The sequence below is a fragment of the Lemur catta genome, chromosome 17 (genome assembly GCF_020740605.2).
Source record: "Lemur catta isolate mLemCat1 chromosome 17, mLemCat1.pri, whole genome shotgun sequence".
Lineage (NCBI taxonomy): Eukaryota > Metazoa > Chordata > Mammalia > Primates > Lemuridae > Lemur > Lemur catta.
The window spans coordinates 3435226-3456739 of NC_059144.1; the positions used below are offsets into that span (position 1 = coordinate 3435226).

Genomic DNA, 21514 nt, shown 5'->3' on the forward strand with positions numbered 1-21514 from the left:
TCTGAAATTGTCAACAGCGACCAGTTTCCTAGCAAGTCAAAAACGCTTCCTCATTTTGAAGCCCACTGAAACCAGCCTCCTGGTTTTTCCGACCGTGCATTTCTGGGAGTCACTGGTCTAATCAGTCTTCTGTTCTGTGAGCATAACATGTCCTCAGACGAGTTCCCAGACCTCCCAAGTAGTGTGCACTAAACCACTACACCTCTGGAACTTCAGGGCTCAGCTGTGGGCCACTGTCTCATTGTTCTAGGCCTCACCAACGTCCTCTTTCTGAACACTTGAATGTGATAATCCTTGTCATTTTGAGGGCCTACTTAAATGCCAGGCAGTATGCTAGAATTCACTCACAAGGGTGCTATTCTGCATATTCCTTTACTCCTAACAACTCTGTGAGGTAGATACTATTATACCTCTATTTTGTAGGTGAGGAAACGCAGCCACAGAGAGGTGAAGTAATATGCCTAAGGTCACACAGCTAGTAAGTGTAAGAGCCAGGATTCGACCTCAAGGAATGTGGCTTTAGAGCTCATACTCTTGACTAATTCACTATTCAGCTTTTCAACTGCATGTATTTCCAATGCTCACAACAACTTTGTGAGGTAAGTCATATAATTACCCTTGTGCAGTTGAGGAAATAGACCAAAACACTCAATTTTGAGCTTAAAGTCATAAGCGGTAGCAACTGAGCTAAGATTCAAATTGAGACATTTCCTACTTAAAAGACTACATTCTTTCATTGTATTTGTCATTTTTTACTTAATTAAAATTCAAGCTTTGAAGACAAAAACTGTCATCTTACATATTTTCTCAGTGTTCTTATAGTGCTAATCACAGTGCTGAGCAAAAAGGTTCTTGATGCCTGGGACTAATTTTAAGTAAAGCATATTTTACTGTATTATAAATTATTATAAATTTAGTGACTCATGGATGATATGAATATTAACTCTTAAAATGAAATATTCCATTTCTCTGGTTGGTAATGTTGTTTTACTATATCTGGTTCATCTGTGTGCTCATTTTTGAACCCTTTACTCCGTTTTTCAGGTACTATGAAGCATTCCCACCACTTTCTGAGAAACCTGTTTGCCTGCAAGAAATCATGACTGTGTGGAACAAGTCCAAAGTCTGTTCTTACTCTAGCTCTTCTTCATCATCCACAGCCCCACCAGCTAGCACAGATACATCCTCTCCCAAGGAATGCAACAGTGAAAGTGAAGTGATCAAGGAAAGAAGCAATGAAGTACCCACCACTGTGCATGAGAAAACCCAGAGCAAAAGTAAAAATGAAAAGGAGAACAAATTTAATAATGGCACAATTGAAGAAAAACCTGCTTTGTACAAAAAGCAAATCCGACATAAACCGGAAGGAAAGATTCGCCCTCGCTCATGGTCTTCCGGCTCTAGTGAAGCAGGCTCAAGTTCAAGTGGTAATCAGGGAGAATTAAAAGCATCCATGAAGTATGTTAAAGTAAGACACAAGGCACGAGAAATTCGAAACAAAAAAGGGCGGAATGGGCAAAGCAGGCTATCATTAAAGCATGGTGAAAAGGCTGAAAGAAACATTCATACTGGGAATAGTAGCAGTAGCAGCAGTGGTTCTGTCAAACAGCTGTGCAAGCGGGGTAAGAGACCTTTGAAAGAAATAGGGAGAAAAGAACCTGGGAGCACTGAAGGAAAAGACCTGTACGTGGAGAGCAGAAACGACAGGGAGTACAAAGAGGAGCCATTGTGGTACACCGAACCAATTGCTGAGTATTTTGTTCCTTTGAGCAGAAAAAGTAAACTAGAGACCACATACCGAAACAGACAAGATACAAGTGATCTGACATCAGAGGCAGTGGAAGAATTGTCTGAATCAGTGCATGGTCTTTGTATCAGCAACAGTAATATTCATAAAACATACCTCGCAGCAGGTACTTTCATTGATGGTCATTTTGTAGAAATGCCTGCAGTTATAAATGAGGATATTGACCTCACTGGGACCTCATTATGTTCTCTACCAGAGGACAATAAATACCTGGATGACATTCATCTATCAGAATTAACACACTTCTATGAAGTAGATATTGATCAATCCATGTTGGATCCTGGTGCCTCAGAAACAATGCAAGGAGAAAGTCGGATTTTGAATATGATTCGACAAAAAAGCAAAGAGAAAACAGATTTTGAGGCAGAATGTTGCATAGTGTTAGATGGTATGGAGTTGCAAGGGGAACGTGCAATATGGACAGATTCTACCAGCTCCGTGGGTGCTGAGGGCTTCTTCCTGCAAGACCTTGGCAATCTGGCTCAGTTTTGGGAGTGCTGTTCATCCAGCTCTGGTGATGCTGATGGAGAGAGTTTTGGAGGAGATTCTCCAGTTAGACTCTCTCCAATCTTAGACAGCACAATGCTCAATTCACACTTGCTTGCTGGCAATCAAGAGCTCTTCTCAGATATTAATGAAGGATCTGGTATAAACTCTTGTTTTTCAGTGTTTGAAGTGCAATGCGGTAATTCTGTTTTACCATTTTCTTTTGAAACACTCAACTTAGGAAATGAAAATACAGATTCTAGTGCTAATATGCTTGGGAAAACACAGTCTAGATTGCTAATATGGACCAAAAATAGTGCCTTTGAAGAAAATGAACACTGTTCTAATCTTTCAACAAGAACTTGTAGTCCATGGTCCCATTCAGAAGAAACACGTTCAGATAATGAGATGTTAAATATTCAGTTTGAAGAATCCACACAGTTTAGTGCAGAAGATATTAATTATGTAGTTCCTAGAGTCTCGTCAAATTATGTAGATGAAGAACTTCTAGATTTTTTGCAAGATGAAACTTGCCAGCAAAACAGTAGAACTTTAGGTGAAATTCCTACATTAGTTTTCAAAAAAAAATCTAAACTAGAATCTGTCTGTGGTATTCAGCTAGAACAAAAAACAGAAAACAAAACCTTTGAAACTACACAAGCATGTAGTGAAAACAGTCCACATGGAGATGGCTACAGCTCAGGGGTTATTAAAGACATTTGGACAAAGATGGCAGATAGAAATTCTGTGGCTACAGTAGAAATAGAAGGAATCGATGAGTTGTTTTCGACAGACGTAAATAACTCCTGCTGCTGTTTGAATGCTGAAGCTGACATGGAAACCCTTCAGGAGCCTAATAAGGCTGTGCAGAGGTCGGAGTATCATCTGTGGGAGGGGCAGAAGGAGACCCTGGAGAAAAGAGCATTTGTTTCTAGTGAGCTATCAAAGGCAGATGGTGGTGATTATACTACACCCTCTAGACCTTGGGATGTAGCCCAAGATAAAGAGAATGCATTCATTCTTGGAGGAGTTTATGGCGAACTCAAAACCTTTAATAGCGATGGGGAATGGGCAGTCGTACCGCCTAGTCACACAAAAGGAAGTTTGTTACAGTGTGCAGCTTCTGATGTAGTGACAATAGCTGGTACAGATGTCTTTATGACCCCAGGAAACAGTTTTGCTCCTGGTCACAGGCAGTTATGGAAACCCTTCGTGTCATTTGAACAGAATGATCAGCCGAAGAGTGGGGAAAATGGATTAAATAAGGGATTTTCTTTTATCTTCCATGAAGACTTACTAGGAGCTTGTGGTAACTTTCAAGTTGAAGATCCTGGACTGGAATATTCTTTCTCTTCCTTTGACTTAAGCAATCCATTTTCACAAGTTCTTCATGTAGAATGTTCATTTGAACCCGAAGGGATTACATCTTTCAGCCCCAGTTTTAAACCGAAATCAATCCTCTGCTCTGATTCAGACAGTGAAGTTTTTCACCCCAGGATATGTGGCGTTGACAGAACACAATACAGGGCTATTCGCATCTCTCCTAGGACTCACTTTCGCCCAATTTCTGCATCTGAACTGTCCCCAGGAGGAGGAAGCGAGTCGGAATTTGAATCTGAGAAAGATGAAGCAAATATTCCCATTCCTTCTCAAGTTGATGTATTTGAAGATCCACAGGCAGATCTCAAACCTCTGGAAGAAGATGCAGAGAAAGAAGGCCATTACTATGGAAAATCAGAGCTTGAGTCTGGAAAGTTCCTTCCCAGGTTAAAAAAATCTGGAATGGAAAAGAGTGCTCAGACATCACTGGATTCCCAGGAGGAATCAACTGGGATTCTGCCAGTAGGAAAGCAAAATCAGTGTTTGGAATGTAGCATGAATGAATCTCTGGAAATAGATTTAGAAAGCTCAGAAGCAAATTGTAAAATAATGGCACAATGCGAGGAAGAAGTTAATAATTTTTGCAGTTGCAAAGCAGGTTGTCAGTTCCCTGCTTATGAAGATAATCCAGTTTCTTCAGAACAGCTGGAAGAGGTATGTGTCTGCGTGTTGGTATTTGACAAAAGGATTTGATCAGACTTTAATTCAAGAACAGCCATATTAGGCAATGAAAGAAAGACAGGGTTAAATTTTTAGGAAATTAGCTTAAATGTTTTAAAACTTGGGAAGATTTTACAGTTAAGGACTTAAAATGAATTTGACATTTGTAAATTTGACCTAGACACAAGACTTTTTCTGCAAAGAGAAGGCATTTTAAAAAAAATCACAGGATGTAATAGCCTTATGTGCTGTCTTAATATACATGTACTATGCTTAATGCAAACACATAATACATAAGCACCGATGAATCAGGAAGTGGCTGCTAGTGAAGAGTTTTTCAGTAGTAAGCTTCTAACTGCCTTTTAGACATTGATCAATCTATTAAAACTTGTGTTTTGCATGTAAAATAAATTACATCTGTATGGGGGTCGTTCTCCAAAATACATTATGGTACATTTAGAAATTAACCCACAGTTAATGCAACAGAATGGCTTCTGCAGAACCTATGTAGATGTACCTTTTTACAGGGTACATATTCATAAGCTGTATGAATTGTATGTGAAGTCTATCAAATGAAGTTAATAGTTTTGTTAATGAGAGTCATTGTACCCCTTGACTATAATCCTAAGAAATGGTTTGAGGCTGAATTTATTGTACAAGAAATAACACTTAAGAAAATAACCTGTTTCACACAAAAAGCGTAGTGATCTGCCCATTCTTCAACTGTTACTTGGTATAGCAGTGCCTGGCCTGTCTCCAGAAATAGCTTATTAAAGAGAGAGTTGGAGGTGTTTGGAAGTCATGCCACCTGTGGCTGGAGAGCAGATGAGTGTTGCTCTTCCTCCCATCTGTCCTGCACACCGCACCCCCCTTTGCACATCTGTGTTCTACCCATACCATGAGGCTCGCTTTGGATACTACCTCCTCCACTGACACTTTGCCTGAGTCCTCTTCTCTCCCCTGCTCTACTTCCCACTCTGCATCAGAATTAATTTCTCCGTTCTTTTAATTTTCATGCCTCTTTTATGCTTTTTTTATTGCATTTTCCATTTTTCATGAGTTACTTATATACTAGACTATAAGCTCCTTATGGCTATGGACCATGCCTTACTCATTAGAGTAAGAATCAGAGTACCCAGGTATGGGGCTGCTTACCTGTGATTGTAGGAAGCCCCCAGGTGATTTGAGAGTCACTGCTCTAATCATCCCAAGAGATCCTCAGAAGGATGAATTTAATTGAAAACACTGAAATCTGAACTGCTAAGAAAAAACCAATAATGTTGTTAGCCTTTATCTGTTTGTTTATTGCCCCTTTTTCGTCCTTAAATATTCCTTTATGTACTTTGTATTTCACCTGGTTCCAGATTGGGAAGAAAGAAAAAGAGGAAAGAAGCAAGATTCTACATCATACCACTACCATATTCCTTCGCTTTCTAGTATGTTGATGTATTTATGTGTTATCAGAATTCTGGGTTTTCTTGAAAGGACTTAGCTACTAAAAAATTCCCACAGGACATTTTGGGGTTGTCCAATAGTCTGGGTGTCATCAGCATGGTCAATGTTGATCTCTAGATGGTGACCGTGTCACCGCAGTGTAGAGCTGGGTTAGTGCTTACTTCATAGATTGACCTGAGCTACAGAGAGGTGGAGAGAGAGGCCTGCAGGGACAGCGAGGCGCTGGGCTGGGCTAGAACTTGTGTCTTTCCCTTCTGTCACATTTCCTGGTCAGTCTTTTCTAGAGATGAGGTCTCACTGTGTTGCCCAGGCTGGTCTTGAACTCCTGGCCTCAAGCAGTCCTCCCAAAGTGCTAGGATTCCAGGATTCCAGGCGTGAGCCACAGTGCCTGGCCATGCCTGGTTAGTCTTAGGACTCCTGAGAAGGCGTTTTCCTCCCTTTTCTTGAGAAAAACCGGTCTTTGCAGAAGGCAATCTGGGAGCCCCATTAAAGGCCACTGGGAACCCATGTCTTTCAGAGCGAGAGGATGAAAATGTAGGAATTCTAATAGAATTGGTGTCTAGGAACATGGAAAGAATGATTCTTTTCAAAAGTTTGGTGTAGTTCAATTCAGAAAACATTTATCAGTTACCTGTTAACATTGCCTGTCATTAAGGTAGGTTCCCCGGATCAGCGGTCCCCAACCTTTTTGTCACCAGAGACCAGTTTCATGGAAGACAATTTTTTTTTTTTTTTTTTTTTTTTTTTTTTTTGAGACAGAGTCTCGCTTTGTTGCCCAGGCTAGAGTGAGTGCCGTGGCCTCAGCCTAGCTCACAGCAACCTCAAACTCCTGGGCTTAAGCGATTCTTCTGCCTCAGCCTCCCAAGTAGCTGAGACTACAGGCATGCGCCACCATGCATGGCTAATTTTTTTTGTATACATATTTTTAGTTGGCCAGATAATTTATTTCTATTTTTAGTAGAGACGGGGTCTCGCTCTTGCTCAGGCTGGTCTCGAACTCCTGACCTCGAGCGATCCACCCACCTCGGCCTCCCAGAGTGCTACGATTACAGGCGTGAGCCACCACACCTGGCCAGAAGACAATTTTTCTACAGATTGGGGTGAGAGGGATGGGGGGATGTGTGTGGGCCGTGGTGCAGACTTCAGGCAGTGATACTCGGCCCGTATCCTAACAGGCCACGGATCAATACCAGGGTTGGAGACTGCAGCCCTGGGCAAATAAGACTTTGTCCTTGCCCATGAAGAATTCAGTCTAGTTAAGATTAATTTGTAAACAGATAAGTTTTTTAAATTGAAGTATGTAATTCAGGCCGGGTATGATGGCTCATGCCTATAATCCTAGCACTCTGGGAGGCCGAGGTGAGAGGATTGCTTGAGGCCAGGAGTTCGAGACCAGCCTGAGCAAGAGTGAGACCACATCTCTACAGAAAATAGAAAAATAAGCTGGATGTGGTGGCTTCTATAGTCCCAGCTACTCAGGAGGCTGAGGCAGGAGCACTGCTTGAACCCAGGAGTTTGAGGTTGCAGTGAGCTATGATGACACCACCGCACTCTAGCTGGGGTGGCAGAGCAAGACTGTCTCCAAGAAAAAAAAAAAAAGAAAAGAAAATGAAAGATCTAGGTAATTCATTCATATGATTCAAACCCAGAAAAGTTCCCTTCCCAGTAGTAACCACTAGTGTGTGTTCTGCTGTGTTCATCCAAGGATGTTTTCTGCATGTATAAGCAAATACATGTCCACGTGTCTTTCCTCCTATTTTTTCTTTTTATCGAAATGGCACTTTATTATAGTCACCCTTGTTTTTTATTTTCTGCATACTATTCCATTGTATGGATATACTGTAGTTTACCTAGCCAGTTCTTTATCTTTCAAGGTATTTGGGCCAGCACAGTTCTAGGCGGTGTGGCAAGTGAGAGGTGGGTGTGAGCCTGGTGTGCTGTGGGAATCTGCAGAACTCTCCAGTCTGGGAGTGTGGAGAAAGGCTTTTGAACCTAGCTGAACATCTGGGGTGCAAGGAAGGAGGCAGGTGATCTTGGCAGAAGGCACAGCACAAGCCAGGCTGGGGCTTGCACCTGCTTAGTGTGCAGGGCAGCTGTGGAGAGCCTGTGGCCTCTGAGGCATAGAGTGGAGGGTGACTAGTGGCACAGATGAAGCAGTATGTGCATAACCTTGTGGCAAAAATGTTCCCCTTGTCATTTCCTTGATTGCCGACTTAGTGCCAAGCACTCTGAGACCCAGGAAAGAACCAGAAGAGTTGCTCCCTGTCTTCAGGCATTTACAGGCCAGTGCAGCTCCAGCAGATGTGCTGTCTAGGTCTGGAGGTCTGGAAGGCAGGACAGCTCTGATGAGTGGAGAGGGAACGGGGTCATCCTGGTGGTGTAGCACCCAGCCACCTGTGCCTGGTACCCACAGAGGCCTTATGTGCTAGGTCTGTTTCCCTGCCTGACTGTGAAGGACACCTAAGCTCCGGCGCTGAGATCCCTGCCCAGTTCCCTTTGTAACAGGTAGAGCCAAAGTGCCTCCCACTATCCACGTCCTGTAAACAAAGGAAAACTAAAAACAGGAAAGTCAGTGCCTCTCGTTTGTCTCTGTTGCACTCAGTATCTCTTCATTTACATTTCATTACTTTTTCCAAAGAACAAGGCCTGTTGGAGGTGTTCTTTCCCTTTCTGTGACCCAGTTGACTGAAAACTAACTGTGGCCATGGGGCACTATTCCTAGAGTGAAACTAAAGTCAAACATCTTTCTCCATCAGAACTAGAGGTAGTTAGTGAGAATTTAAAGCTGTGAAGCCTTTGGTTCTTTCACCTAACTTCCATCTTCTAAAGAATTTCTGAGTATTACATCTGTTGCTAAAAACACTTCTGGTCAGGCTTTTTGGATTAAGTTTCTGTCTTCTATTTTTTTCACTGTTTCATTCATCAAATATTTATTAAGTGCTTGTCAGGTCAGGTGCTGTTCTAGGTGCTGGGAATAGGTAACAAAGATCCCTTCCATTGTGGAGTCGAATCCAGGCTTGGGGAGCGGATGGTAAAGCAGTTCTGTGGTGCGTAAGAATGTACATGCTGTGGAAAAGGGGGAGCTGGATGAGGGCTGCAGGGGTCGGGGTGCTCGCAGGAGTTCGCCGTGTCACAGACGGTGTCAGAGCAGGCTTCCTTGCCAAGGGGGAGTTTGAAGGAGAACTTGGAGGTGAGAGGGAGTCAGAAGACACTCAGCGGGAGCACGGGAGCAGCGTGGAGGTAGGCAGGTGTGCATGCTCATCCACGGTGGCCCGGCCCGGCCCAGCCCCGTTTTGCTTTCAGTTTCCTCAATCCTCTCTTCATTCTTTGCATTCACAAGTAAACCAGAAGTTGAATTAATACATTAAACAGACATTAGGTAAGAAAACATGTGGTCATCTTTGCTGTGCAACCTAAGTGTTGGAAACCACTGAGTGGAGAGATGTCATAAAATGATGCCTTCACTATAGCATGAAACAGGACAAGTCAGTCCCTGCCACAGGAATGGAGGATGCAGAAAAAAGACTTCTAAAATTATGGCAGAAACCAGCATGCTCTTCACAGTGATTTTTGCAGGAGAGAGGAGGAGATGATGTATTAGATAATCAGAGGCTTGGCCTGGTAGAAAGTTTTCCTCAGGCCAGCAGACCTGAGTATCTGCTTTGTGCAGGCCCCGTACCTGGACATGCAAAGATAAAGACAGCGTGGTCCCTGCCCGTAGGAAGCTCATAGTCTTGGGTGCCTGGCCCTCCAGCCTGCCTTCCCTGACCTCACCCTATTCCCCACTGTGAACTCGCACTCCCTTTCTTGCCCTTGCTTTTGCCCCTGCCCCCACCGTCTCAAGGAAAGATGAAAAGAGAAGCAATGTAACTGGACTGATCATTCCGCAACCTGCCCAGAGCATTTTCTTTCTCAAGTAGGAATCTGTTACCTCCAAATCCATCTTTCAGTAGTGCCTTAGGGGTGATGGAGAAAGTTGTGGCCAGGGAAGCCTGCCTTGTTCCCCCTGAATAGCACTAAGTAATATCACAGAATAGGTAAGGTCTTTCCAAAGGGGCCTTATAGTGCTGTGAATTACATGCCAGGTGCTATTAACTACCTTTCATTAACTGCACTCCTTGCACGTTGCCAGCCTCCTTTGCATGAAGCCTAGCCTTGTCTGTTCTATTGGCCTTGGCATCTGTTCAGTTAGCAGTACTAATTTTTATTGTTAGGATAAGCTGCAGGAGAAAATAGTGAAGGTTAACTCACCACTCTGGGTAGACAAAACAATTCTCCTTCAGTTTCTGATGTAGGAGTAATTTCTGAAAAGTTACGTTAAGTGAAAATGAAAATTGAAAGTAATTCCCACTTAGTTACATAATAAAAAACACATTTATTGAATTGATCAGTTTTAGACCCGTAAGACAATTTAGTTAGAAGCATAACAAAATCCTGTTAGAGAATTAATGATCATTCATTTTTAAAACAGCTCAGATTTTAAATTTGAACATATAATGAAATGTCTTTTAAAACAGTAAATATGAGGTGTATGCAGTGTTTGCAAATGTGTATTGAGAACAAAGTGTCAGGGGCCATGGGAGGTGCAGAGGTGCAGAGCGCAGTGAAGAAGGTGCATGGTAGGGGGCTGCCCTGACCGCTAGCATACCAGGATGCACATGGAGACTGAAGCTGGCCGCCAGTCTTATGGCCCCTCACAAGGACTCTCCTGGATCACTAATGACAGCTGCTCTGTTCACCATTGGCCACATTGTGTCCAGTCCTCCCTGCCCAGGTCCTGGTAGGACTTCTAGAGTTCTACCACTAGTCAAAGGTGGAGCCTGGATTCAAACTCAGTCCTTCTGGGCCTGGGCACCTTCCACTATACCATGGCCACGAGATGGGTATGGTGTGAGTCTCCTTGCTGTCAGGAGTCATTCACTCATTTCATTTGGATGACTGTTTACTTTTTTGAATTTGAATTTTTAATTTGGTTTTAGTCTTAGCTTTCTAGTTCTTACCTAAGCAGATAATTTTGTTATAAAGAGGTTGGTAACTCTGCCTATAAGAATTTACTTCTATTCCATTTCTTCTTCTACTCCCTCCTGCCTGAGTATGTGAGGGAGAAGACCCTCACACACCTCCCATACCCCCCCATTTGCTGTAGAGCACCTCATGCCAGTAGAGGCTCAGGGCTGCCCCCTTATCTCTGTGCACTTCTGAAATCAAGAAATTTGCCTTACTTGGGAGTATTTCCAATTATGTTATGTTTTTGCATTGTAAGAGTTTTGGGGGATTTTTTTGTGAAGATTTTCGTTCCACTTCTAAGAAAAACTTTATTTATTTGCTATGAACACATGGAGTTTTTTTTAATTCACCTTGCCCAGAACAGTATAAAAACTCACCAATTTAAAAATCTTGGGTTATGTTTCATAGTTAATAATGCTTGAATTTTTTCCTCTATCCTAAAAGTTTGTAAACTTTTTCTACATTTGGTTTAATCTAAACAGTTTCCTATATTGAACACTGATGTACAAGGAATGAATGGAAGTCAAGAAAAGCAGACCTGGTGGGAAAAAGCCTTGTACTCTCCTCTTTTTCCTACATCAGAGTGTGAAGGTAAGGAGACCCACAGTAGTGAATTTACTCATTCTGATACCTCATTCATTAAGAGCAATAAATTATTCTGCTGTGAATGTCAGTCCAAAGAACATTTACCAAGAGGTTTCTGTGTGACTAGCACTTTATCACATGCTGGGGACACAGAAATGAATGAAAACTGGACACTGCTCTGAAACTCACCCATGGCCTGGTGGAGGCGAAAGGCATGGAAATACCTGAAAGCATTACTGAGCTGTGACGAGACGTGTACAAGCCACCCTTGAGTCGTGCGGGAGGAATGACCAGGCGGTCCCCGTGGAAAGAAGAGCCTGCGCAAACGCAGGAGGGACTGTGGCAAGTTGAAGGAACAGGGACCCATTGTGCTCCGCTGGGTTGCAGCTGAGGCTGGAGAAGCAGACAGGGACAGAGCATGTTTAGGAGGTTTGGGAGCTTGGCTAAGTTAGGCAGTTCAACATGCAGGAAGGGAGAGCCTTCAGAGGAGTTCAGCTTGGAAAGTGACAAGGTCAGATGTGTGTTTAGAACAATTCTAGTAACAGAGTAGAGATGGAATTGAAAGATTGAAGGGCACTGGCCAGGGTTCTTAGGCTTTTGCAATGGTTTGAGAATGATAAGATGAAGGGCCCGGACTAAGGCAATTGGCAGTGAAGTAGATAAAGGGGAACAGAATCGAGGAGTTAAGTAGAGGATGAGTTTGCTGAATGACTGTGAGGAGTAGTTAGAGGAGGCTGGGTAGGGAGGGAGATGGGAGCAGGAGCTGATTTGATGAAGAAGATGATTTTAGTTTGAGGTATTTTTTGAGTGAACAATGTGTGAGCCTTCCAGGTGGACACACCCAGAGGCTGTAAGAAATCTTGACCTGGAATTTTGGGAGCAGTGGGAACTAAGGATGCAACCTGAATGGGTTAGTTGAGCTTGTCCAGAGTGTGGTCTCGTGGTCTTCTGTTGGCTACCACATCTATTAGAATGTTAACTCTCTCTTGTCAGAGCCCTGAAGGGCTCATGTAAATCTTTTGCTGGTATTTACGTATTCATATGTATCATATCTCCCCAGCTAATTTGTAGTTACCTTGGAGCTCATGACGTCTTGCTAGCCACAATGCTTGCACAGAGCAGCTGCTCAGAAAGCTTCTGCTAGCTTTCCTTTGCAGCATGGGCCTTAGCTGATGGGATAGAAGTCCACATTGGCCAGTTTGACTCTTCTTTGGAAGTGTTTGCTTTGTTCTGGTCTGTAGCCACAGAGGATTTCCCAAAACCCTGCCTTCTTCCTTCCCAAAGGTTTGACTGGATCGTAAGGAGAGCGTAGGGCTGAGTCTTCACTCTAGCATCTTTGTTTATTTAACATTTACGAAAGGCCTGTTGCTGCTCTTGCTCTGCCATTAGCTAGTATCTGGGTAGCCCTTTGTTATTTGCAAGGTGTCTTCAATCTTTTATATAAGCCCTGCAAGAGCTTAATAAAATGTTGCCCCTAGTTTTCAGATGAGGAGGCTGAGTCTCAAGTTTAGTACTGTAATTTGTCCAGAATCATGCAGTTAGCTATTAAGTGTGGGCTGGAATCCAGGTCGTGTTTCTTGTGGCCTGGAAGTTATGTCCTGTATAGCAGCTGTCTGCACCTGGGGCCTAGGTAGACACCAGGGCAGTAGGAGCACAGAGTTTGCTTCATCTGTGCCCAGTCTGGCAAACTGGATGAGTGGAAGACACAGGTGCAGTGTACAGAGTACAGGTAGGAAGTGCACAGAGCTGTGCTGCAGAGGACCCCTCAGGAAGAGCCTGGTGGGAGAGTGGGATGCCACCTTGTGGGGACCAATTCCTTATAATGATGTGGGATGGTTTTCACATAATTTTGCTTCGTTAGTGGGTCAAGGGCTATCTTGACACCCTTAGTCCAGTTTTCTGTTTTCAGTGAGGAATTCAGTTCCAACTCTTAGTTCCAGGTTCTTGGTGATCTGTACAATCTCTAGGTAGGTACTGGTAAATGCTTGTATGTAATACTTTGTTTTTATTGTGAGGTGTCACTTGGTGGAACAGATAATGGTGACCAGTCTTTTGAATGACCTGAGCTCACACTGAGAGTCAAATCCCTGCACGATGCCTTGCAGTGACGCCATGAAGCATCTTTTAGCTTATGTGGGTGGGACATACAGTCTCAGGAGGAGGTTAGCCAGGGAAACAGGTAGTCACTCACCCACTCAGCCAAAGGGGCTGGGGACTCCTGATGCTTCCAGGTTGGAAATGATTAATAACAACTGGCTGCTCTGAGCCAAGGGCTGCCCTGGGAGTCTCAGCATCCCTGGCAAGAAGGGGTGGCATTGTCCTTTTCTATAGTAAGGTGAAGAGACAGAGAGAGGCTCCAAAGTGGGGCAGCTTATCCAGGCACCCATCTGGCGGAAGAGCCCAAGCTCTTTGCACTCTGCCACCTGCCGGCCCTGCTGTGTTTTCATGTGTTCATCCTAGCAATTTGCGTGCTACCTTGTGACAGCACTGTTCTAGGCTCTGGGGATGCTGAGGCAAACAGACCATGTCCCTGTCCCCCTGATCAGGTGCCTTCTGAGCAGGGGCTTGAGGGAGTAGGGCATAAGCCATGTGACAGCTGTGGCTGCTGCAGGAAAAGGTACTAGGCAGAGCAGTGGCTGGTGCAGGGGCAAAAGTGCATTCAGAGTGTCCCAGCATGGCTGGCAAAGAGGGGACAGCACTGGAGTGTTGTGGGGACAAGGCCAGCCAGGCAGCCAGACCACAGGGGGCCTTGCAGACTGTGTGGCAGTACTGCTGTTCCCAGCAGTAATCTCCACAGCTCATGCCCCTGGATTTTCAGTGCTTTGAAGACTCAATTAATTTAAGTGTCTGAATTATTTTAGCCTTAAAGTGAGAGCCCTGCAAGGAAGCAGTGTAGACAGCAGTGAAGGGCTCAGGCTTGAAAAACAAAACTGAGTTGGAATCCATTGCCTCTGTTCCCAGCTGTAGACCTTGGGCGGTGATTCAATCTTTCTGTGCCTTTGTCGTCTGTATTGGTAAAAGGAGTGCCTTCCTCATAGGGTGAAGTGCCTGGAACAGTGCCTGGCACATAGTTGTAGCCTGAAACTGGTGGCTTTTGCACGAACATCGTGAAAAACATCAGCAGCAGTCAGCATTACCTTTCCCAGTGCCCTGTGGCATGATAAAATCCTCTATGCATGCAGGATTGCTGAAACAGGAAAAGAAGGTGAAGGGCTAGGATGCAGATGGCTCTCCCTGCACCTGTGAGCATATCCTAGCCAAGGACAAGGGGTAACCAGACGGAGTGGGGCTTGGAGTGGGTGGGAGCTTGGCAGGGAAAGCCAAGAAAAAGATGCCTCCTTAGGTGGAGCAGGGGTCCCTCGGCCTCATCAGAGTGCACATGGCTTCCTCCCCAGCTGCTCTAAAGCAGGCCAAGCCCCAGGCCCATGTCTTTGGTTAGTGTTAGTCATAGAAGATGTTGTTGTGTGTGCCAGACACTGTACTTGAGGCTCTACACATATCACCTCTTTGAATTTGCACAGAAACCTGTGACGGGAAATGGTAAAGTTCCTGTTTCAGCGATGAGGGAACTAGGGCTCAAAGAGGTTAAATGATTTGCCCAAAGTTACATTACAAGTAAATAGCAGGCTGGGCATGGTGGCTCATGCCTGTAATCCCAGCACTTGAGAGGCTGGGACAGGAGGATTGCTTGAGGCTAGGAGTTTGAGACCAGCCTGGGCAACATAGTGAGACCCTGTCTCTACAAAAATAAAAAAATTAGCCAAGCATAGTAGCCATTCACCTGTAGTCCCAGCTACTCAGGAGGCTGAGGCAGGAGGATTGCTTGAGCCCAGGTGTTGAAGGCTACAGTGAGCTATTGAGCTCTTATCAGGCCACTGCACTCCAGCCTAGGTGACAGAGTGAAACCCTGTCCAAAAAAAAAAAAAAACAAGTAAATAAGTCAGTAGCATAACCTGGAATTGACTGAAGTCTGTCTAGTCCTAGAACCAACCTGGGTTATTCTCATGAACCTAAAACAGTAACTTGGAGTACTTGAAGCCATCAGGGAGAACTGAAGGTTGTGGAATCTTCAGTGTGGCCAGCTCAGCTGTGGGGAGAGGCTCAGCAGGGAGGGCCCAGGTGGCCTTACCATTGGCGCAGGCTCGCCACCCAGTGGTGGGAGGCACAGCAGTCATTGGGCACTGGCCTTGTCCTTTGGGGTTTTGTGCACGGGGTACACGTATGTCTACAATATATCTGATTGAACTACCTCATGGTAACTGTTCCAAGGGGTGGCAAGTGTCATCTGGTTTCAAGGAAATATGTGCTCAAGGGTGTTGAAGGACTAACACACCATGAACGTCAAAGCCAGAGTCCAAATCCAGCCCTGCCCAAGTTCTCACTCTTTCTTGTGCCTCTGACCCGGCCACCCCTTGCATGAAGTTACAAGGACTAAGAGGCTGGTCGAGATGAAGGGCAGAGGTTCTCAGCCATGGCTGCGAATGAGAATCACCAGCGAGCTTTTCAGAAAATGCCCACACCATCCCCAGACTGGTTCCGTCAGAGTCCCTGGTGCGAGTCTGGGCTGCCCTTACAGCTCCCCAGGTGATGACAGTGCGCAGCCAGGGCTGACAGCTACTGGACTGCTTGGATTTATCTGACTTCTTCTCATTCCAGCTTACATTTCTTTCCCATTTTGTGGGCCGTTTGCCCGATCCCCACTAGCCTCATTTCTTTTCCCCGTTCCACAGGTGTGATAAGCACATAGTTTAGTATGCTTTTGAGCCGAGGAAGAAGGAACGAGGATGTTGCCCTGTTTTGTTTTCTCCGTTGCACTTCCTCCTGTGTGAGACTCCTTGTTCATTGCTGTATGAACATACGTATGGTGCGTCGTCTGTCTCCCTCCACGCGGCGTTGCTCTGGAGAGCACGGGCCTTGTCGGTCTCTCTGTCCTGCGTTCCCAGGGCCTGTCACTTCATAGGTGTGATATGTTTTTGTCCGATGAATGTCTCATGGTGGAATAACAGGAATGTATGGTTATGCTGGCCTATTTTTAAAAAAACAACTCACTGAGCAATGTAAGAATTTTTTTTATTGGCACAGCGTTTTTCTCTTTCACATCTGGCTGGCTGGGCTTTTAGTGACTACTTAAATCTCCAAAGGGTTGGGATACCTACTTGATCTAACTTTTCAGCAAAAAATGAAACAAAAATGTGTTTCATAACTGTGTCTTAATGGAATTTCCCCCTTTCCCTCTTTTCCCTTCTCCATTCAAAATGATTAAGAATGTTATACAAATGCCAAGGGAGAGAATGGTATAGAAGAATATCCAGATGTTAAAGAAATACCCAGTAATGAAGAACGTCTGTTAGATTTTAATAGGGTAAGTGGACTGTCCTCCTTATTGTTAACTTAAAAATGGCCACCACCTCACTTGTCACTCTAGTCAGAAAGCTGGAGTCATGTGAGTGCCCCTCGCCCCTCCCAGGAATCGGCAAGGTCTGTGGACTTGGCCTTCCTCTTCTCTGGCCCTTGAATTGGGTCTATTTTGTCTCCTGCCTCGACCATTTACTGTCAGCGCTTCCTATAAAGAGTCCCCAGCTCTCTCTCCAGTCTTCCCCTCACATTGCTGCCAGCTGGGTTTCTAAATGCAAAGCTGACCTTGTCGCTGCCCCTTGAATCTTTGGGTGGGCACCCTTTTCATCTTTCAAAGTACACCACAAGGGAGACCTTCCAGTGTACTTTTTCCTTCCTGTCTTGGCCTCTGCAGAGCAAATTCTGTCCTGTTTGTATCTTTGCTACACCCTGTGTAGGACACTCCTTGCTGCAGCCAGAGCATTTAGCTGCATTTGATGTCTGCATTTCTGCCTCCAAGCAAGCCTGGGACCACCCTGAAGGCCAGTACAGGGCCTGTTCCTGGTTCAGTCTCATCTCAGGCCTTCCCCAGTTAGGCAGACAGGTGAATGAATCTAGGGAAACTTCTTTTTCTTCTCAGTGTTGATTGTCAGCGTCAGTTCAAGTCCTGTAGGAATTGTCTTTCTGAGCACCCTACAGCATCGCTGTCCAAGTCCTGCTGTCGGCCTGTCAGATTTCGCAGGACAGGCAGGTGTTTGAGACCCCCTCACCAGCTCTGCCCAGTGCATGGTTCCCACCTCCCCCCAGCGTTAAGCCCCGAATGGAGGATGGGCGTCAGTCTTCTGTCACCTTCCGCACACAGCCCGCCTGCCAATCCTGCCTATTCCACCTCTCAGCCACTCCAGACCCCCCACTTCTCTCATCTCTACCACTCTCCCCTTCGTTCAAACCACTGTCCCCTCTGAATGGCTACTGTGGTCTTTCAAGTGTCTATCCCCCGTCTTCTTGTCCTCTTTCTCCAGTCTTCTCTTCACACAGCGGACAGAATGGCCTCACAAGTGGTATCTTTTTTAGTCCTCACAATGACCCTGTGAGGTAGGTGCCATTGACATGCCCATTTTGCAGAGTAGAAAACTGAGGCACGTAAAGATTAAGGACCATATATCTGAAGTCACAGAGCCGTATATGAAGTGCATTTGTAAAGTGGGCCCCAGAATCAGCAGACCCTGGGTCCCACACTCCTAACCATGATGAGTCCCCTTGCCCTTGCATGTGGGACAAATCCACACTCCCTGCTATACCTTGAGGCCCTACGTGTTTTGTCTCCGTCTGCCGCTGCTCTCCCTTACTCTGTGTGGCTTTCCTGTGCTCCTGCCTTGGGTTCTCAACCAGAGACAATGCTGCCTTTTAGATACAGGGTGGGGTGTTGCCAGTCATGTGATGGGGTGAGGGGAGCTTCGCTAGTGGCTGTGACTGCAGAGGGACTTCCACTTGCAGCTAGTGTCTGGTGGCTAGAGATGCTAACCTTTGGTGGGGGGACAGTCCCACACAGCAGAGCATTGGCACCTCTGCCCAGAACTGCCTTCCTGACACCCCCGTCTAGAGCATTCCCCTCACTGCCCGGGGTGTGTGCTGCAGGCTGGAGTCGAACTTGTCGGTTTGCTTGTTTGTCTTCTCACGGAATGTGAGCCCCACATGCCATGTCCGTCCTGCCACTGGAGTCCCCGTGCCTAGCACGGTTCCTAGTCCATAGCAGGCAGTCAAGACTTGTTGAGAAAAGGAAAGAAGTCTTTGTATCCTACCCTAACATAGTCAGCATTTTGTCCAAGTGACTAAACATGTAGAATTAGGATTTGGGGGTCCTTCATGGATAGGGAGGAGAGGTTGTTTTGCTTTGGAACGGTAAAACTCTACATTTTTGTAACTTTCCACAGGAAACAATTTCATCTCTCTATATAAATAAAGAGTATTTCAGCCCTTTTGGAAAATAATATGTCTTTTTGACCTGTTGAAAATTGTTTCAATCTTAGGTGTCTTCTGTTTATGAAGCAAGATGTACAGGAGATAGAGATTCTGGAGCAAAATCAAATGGCTTCCGCAGAAAGATATATTCCAGCGAGAGCTCCGGCTCAGAAGACACGGGCTCAGAAGGTGGAGGTGAATGGGTGGACCCTAGCGAAGAGGAACTCTTCTCTCGAACTCATCTCTAAACCTGCAAAGTAGTACAAATTATTTTTTAAAAGTGATATGTGATGGAAAATTAGTCTTTTGTGAGCCTGTTAATCTAACACAACAACTTAGGTTTCTTCTTCAATTAACTGATTCAGATCAGTAATTATCTTTCTCTTCTTACTTATTTTAGAGTTGAGGACAGCTATCCTGTTGAAGATTTTTTTTCCAAGCTGTTAAATTCTCGACTATTTGAAATAGACTAGATTGTGTTGTCAAATCAAGAATGGGTGTGCATGTGCTTGTCTTAGAAATTTCACTGCTTTTTGCATCTTAACTGCAGTTAATTTTCCTTCTCACTGCAGTTATATCACTATTACCTTATTAGCATTGCAGTGTCAACAACCACTTCTGCTTTCAGAGACTTTAGCTTTGGAACATTTAGGCTTTGTTCTCTAAGAACTGGGATATAAATCCTTACCCTGCAGTGGCTCAGTGCCTTTTCAAGGCCAGAGAGAAGCACGGGTGACTCATCTGCAGTCTTCATTCAGTAAAATCTCATGTACATTTGAAGTGAGAACCACAAGGGTGTGCTTTTAGAGACTTACAAAATACTGTGTTTTCTATCTTAGGATTATTCCCTCTAAAGTATCACGGAAGATACTATGGTTTGTGACTTTCTTGCTAACTGAAGAAGCCAAGGATTTGGGATATGGGGCCGTATGTGAGGCAGAGTGGGGTACGCTCCCCTCCCCACAACCTGTTCTTGCATTTATACCAAAACGTCATTCAGGGTTCTTTGTGGTGAGTCTTAAAATACATGGTAAGGAACATAGTTGCAAATGATTATTTTCTGGTGACCTGCATTGAATTGAAGCCCCCAAAACTTGAAATTGTAAACATATGGCATTCAGTAAAGGCCACCTCATCACTCAAAGAAATCTTTGGCTGCTGCAGCTAGCTGCTCTTGTGGCTGTGATGTAGTGTAGCTTATATCTCATTTTGTGTTTGAGAGAATGTTCTGGGCAGGTTCTGTGTGTGGTGGGGCGGGGCGGGTAGAGTAATGGCTTTCCCACATGCCTGTGTGATTGCTGTACTGACTGTCCAGTGTCACTTGGTGAACACAGGGGTCAGGACACCTGGACACGTCATGTCTGTGCGTGCTGATCACCTTGAGCTGTCATGACGTGCAGCAGGTCGAGGCTAGAGGAGCAGTATTTGTTTTAAATTGTTTTTCTTTTTTTACCAACTTGTTTTAAAAAAAAAAAAAACAAACACACACCTAATCTGTGAAATCCATTTAGCATGTCTAGAACATCAAGAACAGCAGAAGAGTCTGATAGGGACTAGACAGCTTCACGACTGATTTTGACAGGCAATAAATTCATCATTTATTAGCTGGGAGCTGAACTGGCTGTGAAATCTATGATTTGCTTTGAACATTTGGGTTTTGTTGCCTTTTTCTTAATTGATAACACGGAAAATGCCATCAAAGGCCGTGGAGTCTTCGTGGTCCTGTATGTCCTCACTGTGAGAAGCCTGACGTGACCGTCAGGTTTGATCTCACCACAGGTTAGGGGTTATTTTTATACAGCACATCTTTTGACACTTTAAAGTGGGTTTGTGTGTGCGTGTGTGTGCATGTGTAAGGTTTTATGTTGCTGTTATTTATTTACAGACTTCAGATAAGTTTTTATGTATTTTTCTTTCTTCTGGAGCTTCCTAAAAAATGATTAGCATCTGCACTGAAATAATTTAACAGCAAAGGCAAAAAAGGATTGGAAGTTATAAATTCTTAAAATTACTACAGTGACGATTATCCTAGAAATCGTTGCTTATGTAGCTGAGACCAAATAATTAGATTTCAGACACAACCTTGAGCACAGTTGATTTTGGACAGCTGCTGTTTGTAAGGAAAGGGCTCTAGGTGGCAAAGGTGCGGACTTCCTCAGACACGGGTGAGAAGATACAGCACCTTCCACAGGGGAACGGGGATGGATTATAAATGGGCAGAGGGATTAACAAATTATGTATTTATTTGTTTTCATAGTAAAGTAGCTGAAGCTGAGAGGCTTTCAGCAACAGAGTTGAAAGTGTGGTTTTTAGTTTTGTGAATGGATGATTACAAAGAAAAAGCATTAAAAAAAAGTTGGCAAACGCTGAAACGCACTGTGGTATGAAGCGCATTGCATATCCATAGCACTGAAGTATCAGCTTCCGTTCCTGGGCTGAGATTTTTTTCCCCATGGTTATATTGTTCTGATTTCACGTACACCAGAATAACTGATTTTTTTTTTTCTTGTGGAGTTAACACCAAATAAAAATTTTAAAAACAGTTTGTTGTTTTTATTTGTCATAGTAAAGATTTTTATGTAAAGAACCCCAGCTTTCTAATTACAAGCATCTGTGGAAGATAGCAGGGGCCCGGGTCACGTTGTTCCAGATGGAGATCGTCAAGCTCTCCTTCAGGGGACTCTGAAAATGCTGCTGTGCTGCCCCCTGCTGGAGGAGAAGCTGCCGAGAAACGGGTTGCCCTTCCCCACCCACCCCACGGTACACGCAGGAACCGTTGCTGCTAAGTCTGTCCTGCAAAAGAAAACACAGCGTTTTCGTCCCTAGATGGTAGACAAA

The 21514-nt window shown here is 44.6% G+C and overlaps 1 protein-coding gene across 4 annotated transcripts in view; it reads left to right on the forward strand.

Moving 5' to 3' along the window:
- The window catches only part of KIAA0232 (KIAA0232 ortholog), an 87495-nt gene extending 66277 nt beyond the window's left edge, over window positions 1-21218 (forward strand). The window contains exons 6-10 of one of the 4 annotated variants that reach the window (XM_045529068.1): window positions 1045-4327; window positions 5698-5769; window positions 11278-11386; window positions 16645-16742; window positions 18745-21218. In XM_045529068.1, the coding sequence (XP_045385024.1) occupies window positions 1045-4327; window positions 5698-5769; window positions 11278-11386; window positions 16645-16742; window positions 18745-18924 (3742 nt within the window). In that variant the 3' untranslated portion in view covers window positions 18925-21218. The remainder of the gene's footprint in view (window positions 1-1044; window positions 4328-5697; window positions 5770-11277; window positions 11387-16644; window positions 16743-18744) is intronic. The other 3 variants (XM_045529069.1, XM_045529070.1, XM_045529071.1) reach the window with 3 other exon arrangements.
- Window positions 21219-21514: the final 296 nt, after the last annotated feature.